The sequence below is a fragment of the Sphaerodactylus townsendi genome, linkage group LG09, assembly GCF_021028975.2.
Source record: "Sphaerodactylus townsendi isolate TG3544 linkage group LG09, MPM_Stown_v2.3, whole genome shotgun sequence".
NCBI classification, from domain to species: domain Eukaryota; kingdom Metazoa; phylum Chordata; class Lepidosauria; order Squamata; family Sphaerodactylidae; genus Sphaerodactylus; species Sphaerodactylus townsendi.
In genome coordinates, this window is record NC_059433.1 from 43,505,117 (window position 1) to 43,518,662 (window position 13,546).

Genomic DNA, 13,546 nt, shown 5'->3' on the forward strand with positions numbered 1-13,546 from the left:
AAATGTCCTGAAAAATTCTACAGAATCAGAACCTTTCTATAAATGGCTTTAAGGTCAACCTTCACAAGTACCCCGCAAATGTCAGCTGCATCCAGCGTAGACGTTGACGAGAGTTAATTAGGAACAATTAGTAGATCCTCCTGCCGAGAGTCTCTAGATTACCTTTCCTTCCTTCCCTCCCCTCCTGCTGCTGCTGCTACTGCAGAGTCCAGCACTGCCGTGTGTGTGTAGCAGGGAAAGAAATGAGAGATGAGTCCCGGGCTCCCTTTTCTTCCCCCTCCTTCGCAGAGCGGTGCATTGTGGAGGTAACCATTGAGGAAGCATCCTCTAGCGCTGTCCTGGACCGGGAGCTGTCCAAGGTGCTACTTCTCCGGGCAGTTCCTGCAAAACACACGCCTTTCTTCTATTCGCTCGCCTGCCCGCCTCTGTCTGTCTCTTCCACGTATTTCCGTATATCCCCTCAGTACATTGTTCCACTGGCAGGAGAAGACCATGGTGTTTGCTCCAGGTAAGGTTTATAAATACCTATACCTATTTATTCTCTTTATCTTAGATCATTGCAGGTGGGCCTTATTCTGCTCTCCTTGGGAAGCAGAGGTGGAGCAGTCCCTTCCACTCAGGCGTGCATGCTTCTAACCCAATGCTGCCAATGTTTGTTGCTGTCCTGTTCCAACTGGGATAGATGAGCGGGCTTGAGGGTGGAAACGTTGCAGAGGAACAGCTGCCGGGAATTACTGTAGATTCAGTCTGTTTTTAGCTAAAGGAAGCTCTGCATCTCAGTGGCTCTGAACTAAAGCTGTGGGGTAGAAGGATGTTCCAGTTGAAGCAGTCTGATAACTGTTTATTAAGCAGAACACTGGTGTTGTGTGTGTGTGCTTGTGTGAAAGTGTGTAGCATGCCTGAGTTTCAGGTGTTGTGTGAAATCATAAGGTCACATTTTACCAGCAAAAAGAACCTGGGTCAACATCTCTAACTCTGACCTCTTCTTAATTTAGTTTCAGAGGGGAGCTGTGCTGGTCTGCAGTAGAGCAGTTAGATTAGAACCGTGTAGCATTTTATTCCCAAAAATTCTGTTGGTCTCTAAGGTTCTACTGGACTTGAATCTAACTATTCTTAATTTGAAATTCTTCATTCAGAATACTACTAAGCATGTTCGTTCAGAGATTGCTCACTCACAAGCAAGCATTCTTAGACTTTCGATCTAAATCATATTACAAGAGGAGAAACTTTATCAGCAGATAGTCCCAAAGAGACTTTTTAAAAATTCCCTGTCAAACTTTTAAATCTGCATTCAGAAATTTGATTACACCCCCCTCAGCTCCTCCCCTCTCCTTTTATGGTCACAATCTTCAGGTCACTAATCTGAAGAATGGTTTTTAGGATTATTGCCCAAGTAACAAAATAGTTACAGGATGAGACAAGGGATGTTTTAACCAATCAAGTCCCACCATTTATCCAAGGCTGGAAGAGGCGTAAGATCAAAAATGTATTAAAAAGATAGAAAAGTGCTAGGTATGTAACCTTTATATAGAATTTCTTTTTCAAAGAAACAGTAAAAATAACAAAATCAGTTTTTATGATTGAAAACGTTTTTGTTTATGGAGCTGTGGAATTTATTTACTATAGCCCATTAAAAAAATTCCAGCTGCAAGGTTGTATAATCCCCATATCTGGCTTGTTGAATATGCTAATCTGCAGGGTTTCAAAGCTCGCTGGCGGGGGTTTATATAGACATTGACACACACACTTACAAGCTAAATAAATACTTTGAGAATTTTTGAAAACAAAATAGCATTGAAATATCTGCCCAAACCTGGGGGCGTAACCAATGAAAAAGAAAACAAGCAACGGTCTGTTTTAACTTCAAGATTTGTGGCTGCAGTCTAGCCACATGAAGTGTCTTGCATTGACACAGATTCACAACACTGTTCTTACTCAGCATGATCTGCTCTGACTGAAAGTGTCTCTTCAGTGTTTAAGACAAGGGAAGTCCTTTCCAGCACTTCCTGCTTGCAGTTTTATACCGGGAAGTGTTGGGTTCAACCCAGGCCTTTCTGTGTGAAAGGATCACTAAACTGTCACATTCAAAGAAGAAAATTAATAAAGAATATTTTAAAATGTCTAGTATATCTTCAATATTTGGGGTTAGGCTATCATTTGCAGATTTGGTGAACCCAGGGCTCATTCCGCACATGCAGAATAATGCACTTTCAAACTGCTTTCAGTGCTCTTTGAAGCTGTGCGGAATCGCAAAATCCACTTGCAAACAGTTGTGAAAGTGGTTTGAAAATGCATTATTTCGCATGTGCGGAAGGGGCCCAGGAGATATTTCCCAAACTTGCTGTTTTATTGGTTGCCAGGTTGGCATTGCTGTATATCTGATCAAACAGATCACTTCTGTCTTCAATGGATGGGGAAGTGATTTTCATACATACACACACCACCATCACCACCATGAACAAGAACAATACATCACCCCACATGGCATATAGAAGCCCCTCCCCCCACAAGATATACTTTAAGAGGTTCAGTGGGATGTAGCTAGAGGGGGGACCGAGAAGGTTCCATTCTGCAAACAAAACTCCTCTCATGGTACCAGTTAGTGTGTCAGACTGAGAACTCAGAGGCAGAGGTTTGAATCTGCACTTGCCATGGAAGTTTGCTGGGCAACCTCAGGCCAGTCACAGCCACACTTAACCTTCCTCACAGGGTTGTTGTGAGGATAAAATGAAGGAAAAGGGAATGATTTAAACTGTTTTGAATCCTGATCGGGGAGAAAAGTGGGTTATAATTGAAGTAAATAAACACAATCTATAGGAGTTTTGTTAAAGTGACTACTTTAGAAAAAACAATTCATGTACTCTAGACTAGGAAAACTGTGAAATTCTTACAGCACTTTGAGACAGTATGTGATAAAACCATTCAGTTTTGGCTGAGAGGCAAAAGAGAATTCAACAGAAATCAATTGGACTTTTCCCAACTAAACAAGATGAAGAAGTAGAAATTTCAAAAACTGAAATACCAACAAAAGCTGAGACTAGCATACTGAATATTTCCAAACACATTGCCTGAGTCTTAAATTGAGTGGAGTGTAATAGCTCTGCTTTCTACACTACTCTCAAGAGTAACTACCCCTTTCCCAATTGCATATTATCTGACAGGCCAGATATTCTACATCATTATTAAAAGCTTGCTTCTGAGGTAAACACATGGGACTTGAGAACTACAGCAAGAGACTGTAAGTACAATAAAGACAACATTATCTTCAAAGGTTGGGAAGGTGATCAAAATGTTCAGTTTGTTACTTTTGTGTGAGAAAGAGCAACCTTTTTACATTCTTAGATTACTGATATTGCTTGTTTAATGTAATCATTGTCTTTCAGCTTGTTTTTGCTGGAAGAATGTTTTGTCATTTTCTTTTTGAAATATTTATTTCAAAGAAACAGAAAAAGAAGAGGGAAAACAAAAAAAAAAGAAGGGGCAATATTCTTTATCTGTGAAAGGAAGACATAGCAGAGTAACCATTGGATCCAGCTTAGTGGAAAGGTGTCATGGTGTCCAATGTATAATGAATACCGAGTATAATGAATACCAAATATATGAAATTTGAAATCAAACATAAGGTACACTTGACAAGTCAAAAATCTTAGCAACAGGCACCATCTAAACCGGTCCGTTTCCCTGCTGTTCTACATTAAGCCAGCTGGGCTAGTCACAGCTCTTACAGAATTCTCTTGGCCCAGCCTCCCTCACAAGGTGTCTGTTGTGGGGAGAGGAAGGAAAACAGTTTGTAAGCCACTTTTAGAGATCCTCTGAAGATGCCAGCCACAGATGCAGGTGAAACGTCAGGAGAAAATGCTACTATAACATGGCCATATAGCCCAGAAACCCCAGAAACCCCCAGTGATTCTGACTGAAATCCTTTGACAATACATTGTATATGGACTATCAGTTAACCTATGTTATCCTGCTCTGTCCCATTTTTTTTTTGAAAGCCAATACTTTCCTACCAGTATTCAGCAGGTGCATTGAATGATTCATGGAATTAAACTATATTTTATCTGATCAAATAATTCACTTGCATTGTTGTGCCATGCCAATTTAGTAGAAGAATGCTGGTGTATAAACTCATTTATGACATGAATAGTTGAGGACAGCACTGAGGAAGAAAAGTGTCTTTATCTGTGTTTTTTTCTTCCATCATGGTTCAGTTTAATTTTTGAGGGGATGGGTACTTAACAATACAACTTCATGGCAATATGAAAACAACTTAGCGTAGCAACAAAGATGTACCCTGACATACTGCAGTGTTTCTGGAGAAATGCAAGTATTGTGCAGACGGTAAGTATAAATGCTTCCAGTGGGAGTGAAGAACAAATTCTCTCTGTATTCTGGACAGTCACTGTGTAGCTTAGGATACTGATGGCAGGTGAGCTCAGCTTTTCCAAGTACTATATAAACCCATCCAGGACACTCATACATCAGATGACAGAGCACAAGCCATGGGACTATATCTTTGTGGCTTCGAGTCACAGTCACTTAGAGCTAATATGGCCGGAAATTGGTGGTAGGAACTGTAGAGGCAGGGTGCACACACATAGAAACAGTGCTTTGTACAAATAAAAAAAGGGAAACAAGCTCTGTAACTGCATAGTGCTAATTCTGCTCTGCTCAGACACTTGCAGGTATCAGAACACAAACATTGACTCCTCCACTCCTCCAACTGGGGATGCAAGGATAATGCACCCCACAAGTCAAGAAAGCTGGGGGATCTTTTAGCTGAAGCATGGGTTGCTTCAAATGCCCTCCGCCCTCAGTGGTGTGCCTACTGTATATTCATGCAACTTTTCTCAGCAGTTACTAGTAGCATCATTTAGACAGGGAGCATAAATAAGTATTCAGTGCAGAAAGCACACACACACCCTTCCCTTTATGGCAGAATATCACTATAACATTGGCATGATGTCAGAGTAAACCTCCATGCAAGTGGTGGAAACAGGGAGCACAATTGCTTTTCTGAGTGATTTACCAGCCATCCCACCCATTCCTAGTGCTGGTCAAATACTCATGCAAGATTTTGCTTTACAGGAAGCAAATCCCATGAGCAACATGAACAGAAACTGCAGTCAGAGTTCCATGCAACTCCCTGCAAGGGTGGGTAACTACTGGCTCACCAATTATACAATCTCCACCAGCTGATACATCTTAAAGCATGCTGACTAAAAAAGGGAAGGGGGTGGGAACTTTCCAAAGTACCCAGGCAATGGCTGTTCCGCGTATAGCAGCAGTGATTCTACCTGTGATTTAGATATCTGGGTACAGCTTTCAAAGGCACAGGATCCTTGCGAGATCAAGAGCTTTGTACACTCCATTCATCTGATTTGCATTCGAGATCCCCTTCTTGATGCTGTTCAATATATGTTTGGATTGTTTCAGAGCTGCCTCTGTTTTATTCGGTTTCTCAGTGAGAGGGGAAATCTATGCCCATCCACAGATTAAACAGCTATCTTCAGCATGGGACTCAGACTTGGCGAGAAGGGGGTTAAAAGATTGTCACCTGTCTTCACTGTCAGTTCTATAGTGTTCCAGCAAGGGGGAAAGGCACTCTCCTCTGGGTTCACAATGCCTGCGGTGATTGGTGCTGCATGATATAACATGCAGGCTACCTGATGGGGAAGAAAGATGGGGAGCATGGGTTGCTGGGATGTGTAAGGGTAGACAACTCTATCTAACTTCCTGAATGTAATTGATGGATGCCTATATGAGGTGATAATCAAAATTATGCAGTCTGACTCAATGAATCACCCTGAGCAGCCCATCTTCAGCACTGTGCCTTTTTCTACAGTGCTTATATGGCTGGTTTTGACACTGAGGCCAATGGAGAATTCCAAATATCCCATCAAGCACCTTGGAACACTTTCAATTAATTTTCAGTGCACATTCCAACTGGATTTTACTGTGTGAAACAGCAAAACCCACTTGCAAATGGTTGCTAAAGTGGATTGAAAGTGCATTAGTAAGCATGTCTGAAGGCACCCTATTCATGCTGCCCAGTGAAGTATGTAGTTATAGGAATGCTTTGAGTGTGTGAAGTGTGGGTTTGAGTCCTATCTCTTCCTTCCATTTTTCTGCTGTTTGGCTTGTGCTGGCTAAAAGGTTATCCGTTTATTATTATTATTTATTATTTTATTGCTATTCTCAGCTTACCATATGGTTCTACATCAGTGCTGGGGAGATGGCAGTCATGCCTTCTGTGCATATGCAATAATGTGTTCTCCTGTTTCTGACTGTGTCCCCTTTGTCTGGCAAAAAGTTGAGTCTCAGGGTATTACTCCTCCCCACCTCCACACTGCAATCTGAACCCTCACCAGAAACAGGCTGTATTCTTTTTATGAGAGTTTCCTCTGCAAAGTAATCCGTGGAAGTATCTGAGTGATATGATTGATTGTCTTCCCCATGTGGCTGTCTGTTAAAAGGGAATGTGTTCACAGGAGAGTAACCACATATACCCCCATGGACATCCCTGTGGCAGTCCCACTGCTCCTGTTAGAGATACCATGATCCACAGTGCATGCTGTGTTTCTTGCATTCTTTCCATTGGGAGACATGATGGCAGTATGGAGGCATGCCACAAGCATTACCATGTATTAGCTGGCTACTTCCATGCATGGCTAGCAAGGCAGGTGTTGTTGCTATGCGATTGGTAGGTGTGGCTAGCATAGCAGGTGCTGTCTGTGATTGGTGGGTGTGGACGATATTGTTGTGGACCCAGATGTTCTCACCTTTAATTTGGTAGTTCTTTTCTCTGCTGAGACAATGTAAGATATTAATGCTACAGTGATGTTATTCTAGTAAATTGCCCAGTGACCAGGTTTAGGACTAGGGCTGAGTTTACGGCCTTCAACAAACCAAATTCTTGCACATAGGGAAGTCGGTTGCATCTTTCCTCCTTATACACACTGTACATTGGGTTGCTCTTAATTCATTTAATCTGTTAGTAATGTTTTTGGTGGTCTAGGTTCAAGTAACTTGGTTTTGGATCACAGGCATAATTTAATATATGGCAGGCTTTTATAACTCTAGTACGGAATATATAGTATCAAGCATACATGATATTATGTAGAGATTACTAAGTAGCCAATGATAGATGCTTTTATCATAGGTGTCTTTTAAAACATCATTTATATTAGTGTCCCTTACTACTTTTTGTTGCAATGAATTCCATAGATTAATAGTGTAGTATAAACAAATACTTTTTTGTCTTAAATGTATTAATGTGCTAAAATTAACCCTCTTCACTCTCCTGAGTCCCCCCTCCCCCCGCCCCATGCTAACTATCTGCTACCATCCCTGGTGAGTTGGCAGAGACTGCTTAGGTTTTTATTTTTGAAAAAAATATACAATCCATTCCTACATCAAGTTTTGAATTCTAAAGTTGATCAGCTCTTAGGCAGAGCAGAGAATATCAGCTATCTATGCTTTGTCCTCACATCTTTGTCTTCATTACCCACCCTAGTCAGGGCAGGAAACATTCATATTTATATCCTGTGACATAACATTAACTCATATAATATATTCCCACTTGTGCTATTTACAGAACAAAATGATAAACATAACCATGCAGATTAGTTCTCATCATCTTTTGATTTCTTTTTCCTTTGAATCTGCAAGCATTGTCAGCGTACTGCTCTAGATTAAGCATTCTTAAGAAGCCTAATCTCTTAGACATGTAAAACAAGAGAAGCAGATTTGCACCAAAATAATACAATGGAAACAAATGAGAGAGGGGTAACCTAATGTAGCGATGTTAACAATTGGTGTAAATATCAATGGGGCTACACATGCAGCTGAGCATGGAAATCATAACAAATTCAAGAACCTTATTCTCAAAGCCTTTGTACATTAAAAACATATTTCTGTACTCCATTTGGGTTTTGGCAGTATAGTTTGGAAATAAAAGTTTTATCCATGTTTGGTTTTTTCACCTAAACTATGTATCTGATTAATTCAAAATTTGTTCTTAAGAAGTTAGTACAAATGCTCCCTGCTATGTGGACACAAAGGCAGCTCCCAGGTAAGCCTTGGGCTGTTGCTTCGCTGCACTACAGGTGGCCAGTAGCTTCATTCACAGTGAATATTCAGTGAATAGGTGTGAATATTAAATTTATAGGTTACAGAATTTTTGTTCAGGCCAGGAAGCTCCGTGAATGCTAGGGAGTCATACTCATTGGGAAATCCGCACCATTGGAGCCCATGGTGGCAGGAATCCCCCCCAGACACAGGGTGCCCTGGGGTGCAGCCACTGCCAGCACCTTTCTTGGCCCCCACCCAGTGTTTTTGGAAAGCAGGTGGAACTTTTGTCCAGCTGAGCTTGCAGACCTGCAAAAAAGACTTGCTTTGGGACAGCGGCTGCCATTGTCACGCAAGCATCTTCACTGAGTAATGATACGCTATCCGGGTTGAAGGAGAACCTGTAGGGACTTTTTAAAAGGGGGATCTTGTTGAGCATCTTCCCTATGAAACTCTGAAGAGATACTATCTGTGAGAGTTATATATTCCACTTCAGAACTTTTAAAGTTATTGTTGATACCATACTGTTTTTCTTTGAAATAAATATTTAAAAACATTTTTATTGGTATCTATTTTTATTTTTGAAATTTACCAGTAGCTGCTGCATTTCCCACCCTAGACTTATACACGAGTCAATACATTTTCCCAGTTTTTTGTGGTAAAATTAGGTGCCTCGACTTATATGCGGGTCGACTTATACACGAGTATATTCAGTACTTTTGCCCAAAACTTGATGAGGTATATATTTCAACACCAGGTTTGCTTTTATTTTCTATTATACAGCTATATCAGTGTCTGTGGAATTTTACACAGTACGAAAGACAAAAAGGAGACAATAGAGGGAAGGAGTGAATGAGTTGACAGGTACAGAAAACAGTTGAAGAATACACCTTTATTCCCATGAAACATGTTAGGCTTCATTTTAGTAGGGAGGAAAGGACAACCTTTGAGCACACCTGCTATATCTGGTTGGCCAGTACTGGACAACAGAATGATGTGCTGCTTTGATTCAGTGCAGTCTTATGTAGAAAAAGGGTGGGATTCAGCAGGTTCGCACCACCACTTTGGCAGAATCGGTTGTTAAAATGGTGCTTGTAAACAACCAGTTGTTAAATTATTTGAATCCCACCACCGGAACCAGTTGTTAAATTGCTTGAATCCCACCACTGGAGATACATCCAACTCTTACTGAACCCCCAGTGAGGAATATGAAACAGTTTGAATATATCTGACTAGTACAGTCAGAAGTACAGTCAGAAGTACTAAACTCAGCTTTGAAGAATAGGATAAATATTTTAAAGCTACATAGGAAAGGAATGCATTAATCATCAGGGTTCTATCCTTCTTGATGAAGGCTGGACACACTTCAGACTTAATAGACAGTCCATCTTTTCTAATAGTCCAATCCTATATAGACTTACATCCTTTTAATGGAGAGTGCATCTCTGTTTAGAGTTGGAATGGATTAGGATTTGTGATTTAGAATTTAGGATTGACACCTCCTTCCACAAAGCAAATTGCTCTTAGCTTTCAAAGGGAAGAGCCTAAGATCTCGATTGAAGTATGAAGTCTGTTTTGAATTCAATTACTCTCCTTCTCTTTTCTAGCAGGGGATAAACCTGGAAATGAATATGAAGATGCAAAGCTTCAGAATGCCAGCAAACAGATAGTGCATACTGCCATTCAGCAGGCCGTACAACAGCTCTCCCAGGAGAACCAGCAAAAGGCCAAGGGAACAAACAGCAGTGTCAACCTACAGCTCGAAAGAGGGGAGTTAACCAAGAAGCATGAAAAGAAGTAAAAGGTCACCAAGGCTGCTCTTGGATCATCTGGTCTGCTGCCTTCTTAGTATCCGCTGTCTCACCAGCACAGCACTACTACAGAAAAACAAACCAAAGTGTAATCAGCACATAGTGATACATGTATACAATTGCAATATGCCGCAGCTGAGAAATAGGGTTTTAAGTGCATTAGGCCATGTAACAAATATTTATGCAGTGCCTCTTAACATGTAACAAAACAATGCTGTGGCTACTGAAATTATGTCAGATTCAAACCTTTTGTAGAGTACAGTTCAAGATTTAGAACACATTCTTGTATTTTCCTGTACATCATCGGTGTCTGTTTGGATAGCAATCTTTGCTGAAATTCCAGCTTCCTAGGAATCCACCATACTAATGACACACACAATTGGAAGATGTACTTTCAGATTCCTCAAAGTGGGGTGGGGGGTGGGGGGAAGGCAGCAATACAATAGGGATTAGAACTAGCTGCGAATGAGCTGGATTTAATCCATTATGCTTTAACTCACTGATTTCACCTCTTGCTCTTTTAACCAGCTCTTCAAGATGTGAATTGAATAAACAAAAGAAAGTTTGGTGCCACCAAGTCCCACTATACTGAATGAAACCTAAATTAAGAGCATGATCTATTTCCTGCTGGATAAAACTAGTGGTCCATCTAGTCCAGCATATTGTTTTGGTGGCCAACCACATGCCCTGTAAGGCCAATGGGGCACAGAGGCCACAGAATCCACTTGATCCTTCCTAACACTGGCATTCAGAGGTTTGCTGCCAGTGCCTTTACAAATGGAGGTTCCCTTTAGTCACCCTGACTAGTAGCCATTGATGTATCTTTCTTCATGAATTTGTTTAATCCCCTTTAAAGTCATCTGCGTTCGTGAATATTGTTACATCCACTAGTGCAATTCACAATTCAGTTGCTCATTTAGCAAAGCAGTTCTTCCTTTCCATGTCTTTCAGTCAGAGTTAAGAACATGGTACATTCCACTTTTTACTGGGTTGGTTATCTTTGTGTCCAAAGTTAATATTTCTGTTCACATGCATTTAGACTTACAGTTGCTAGTACCATCGGAAGTTCTAGTGCATTCATCCACCTGCACAATGAACAGTTGATTTGAATGAGGCTTCTGTAAGGAAGATTCACTGTGGCCTCTGCCCCAGACATTAAGAGGTGAACAAAGATAAACAACTACCTTTGTGACATGTGAATGTGATGTTGTGAGCAGATTGCAGAATACTCTGTAGGAACTTCCTGTGGGGCTGATTCACAGCTAATTTGCCCACCTGCAAATATTATCATTGGCTTCAATCAAGTAGCTCCAATGTGCTATTGGAGTTTCATGCATAAAGTGTTTTCTTTTCCCATGAAAACAGGAACTCTCTGTGCTATGAAAACAAAGATAATGAGAGGTCAATGCATGAACTTCAGATTTTGCTCATTATATACAATAAAAGTAATCCAAAGGGGGAACTCTGAGCTTTGTATCTTCTATTAATCCACAAAAGCCTTCCAGGCTGTGTTATATATCCTTATATGCAGTTCTGCTGAAAGACAACTATATATTAAAGTACCATCTCAAAGGCTGCTTGAATGTTTCAGAATAAATAAATACAAACAAAAGCTTGATATTCACTCATTATGTCTTAGCATTTCACAACTTCATTTTTAAAGAATGTTTGGTTTTCCTCTGAGCTTATATATTCAAGATGAAATGGTTTCAAACTAGGTTTTAATGTATTGTCAAAGGCTTTCACGGCCGGATTCAACTGGTTGTTGTGGGTTTTCCAGGCTGTGTGGCTGTGGTCTGGTAGAACAAGATCTATCAGACCATGGCCACACAGCCCGGAAAACACACAACAACTAGGTTTTAATGCTCAAAACACAGAAATATATATTGTTTAAAATTCTGTCCTCTGCACTCTTTGACTTCAGAATAGACATAACTCCCAGACGCAAGTGTAATCCTTGTTGTGTTATAGGTGTGTTATTCAACAAGAGTACCACATTAAAGAACATGATTTCATCTGCAAAATAGGGTTCTGACCTGTACATTTAGAAAAGAAAGGTAACCAAGTTGGAAAAATTTGAATCACAATGATATTTTTGAAATAGTCTAGGTCTACATAAGCCATGTACTATGCATAAGTATCTGAAGTCTTTCTCTTTCTGTCCTATCACCTTTTCTCAGGTCCAAGAAAACAGAGACTGGTGCTTGTGATACAGTTCAAATACCATGTGAGACTATAAACTGGGAACTAATTAACTGCCACTAAAGAATCCCATATGCATTTGTATTTTGATTCTTGGTGTAGAATTGTACATATGTGTTTGAAAGCAGTGGATGGGTGTACATTAAGAAGATGGTCTGAAATATTTACAATATCTGGATGTGTCTCACAGCCCCCTAGAAGATGTATAGGAAAGTCATCCCAGCAATTATCTGAAACAATTGCAGTTATCTTATGAATAGGATGGAAAAGCCTCTCACAGACACCAATAATTCCTTGTTTGTCTTCCCACCCAGGAGGCCCTTAATATCTCGGAAATGCTGATACTGGGAGTCCCAGGAGCCTCCTGGACAAAATACCACAGGGTAAAGAGCTGCAGTGAGGATCAGAAAGAATCACCCCCCACCCCCCCATTCCTGTCCTCCCCCAGGAAAGCCTCCTGGACAAGCAGAATCTCTGCTAGAGCTCACCTGCTGCCCATTTCTGCAGACCACATCCCTCTGAAGAGCTAAGCACAATAGTAAGAAATTTCTGCTCACTAGAAGAAAGTTTGCTTCTACCCACAGTAAAAGTCAGAAATACCTTCTTCTCCTGCCACTTCCCTTTTCACACTATGTCTGACTTTAATTATATCTATATCCCTGTGCCTGGAGGTCGGTTGCTGTCTTGGGTATGTTTTAAGCAGTATTGATATAAAAATTATAAAGTTGCAAGACCACAGTTGAGAAATATTCATAGCTGAAAATATGTCTTGCGGTTACATTCGGGAAGTCAGTAGCAGGGTGCTGCTGAAACCACTGCATTTGCTATTTTGCAAGAACCAGCAGATAATTGCTTATGAGTGAAAGGGCAACAGTAAGCACTGACCTAGAGGTCTGAAGTACATAGAGATGGTTCACCCAACTGGTTAGGCTTTTTGCTGATTATGCTTACTGGACAGAAAATATATGTAGCCCCATATGTAACCAAGTCAAATGATGTATTCTTTTAAAAATGTATTTGCTGATAGTGCTAATCATGTTAGAGGTGAAGATTGTGAGCCTGCGTGGACAGCCGGGATTGGCCAGAAGTGGTCAGAAGGGTCTGTTCACTCCTCTTTCCCAGCGTATTCAGTCTTAAAATGAGCTGTACTGAGATACAGACTACAGAGAGTTGGTACCATGGTGCTGCTCTCTCCATGTCTGCAGACATGATAATAAACCTAGCTTGCTATTAGCCTTCCTTGTGTGGAGTTTTTAATGGGTAAAAACTTCCATAACAGTATGTTTTAGGGAAGAACATTTCATGCCAGCCCTACTAGCTTTAAGAATCTTTACAGAAATTTGGCAACACTGTGATCCTTTGCTATGTACAATTATTTTAGGCGCTAGTTGCAGCTTCATTCACCTGAAGAACTCAGGGGTGCTCCAGGCCCAAAGACACCCCAAGATTACGGTTTTGTTATT

At 40.7% G+C, this 13,546-nt stretch overlaps 1 protein-coding gene across 1 annotated transcript; it reads left to right on the forward strand.

The window, feature by feature from the left end:
* AKAIN1 (A-kinase anchor inhibitor 1) lies at positions 1-11,493 on the forward strand. Its single transcript, XM_048507140.1, has 2 exons — positions 1-508; positions 9,681-11,493. The coding sequence occupies exons 1-2, from the start codon at positions 493-495 to the stop codon at positions 9,869-9,871; spliced, it is 207 nt and encodes a 68-aa protein (XP_048363097.1). The 5' UTR covers positions 1-492; the 3' UTR covers positions 9,872-11,493.
* The last annotated feature ends 2,053 nt before the right edge of the window (positions 11,494-13,546 follow it).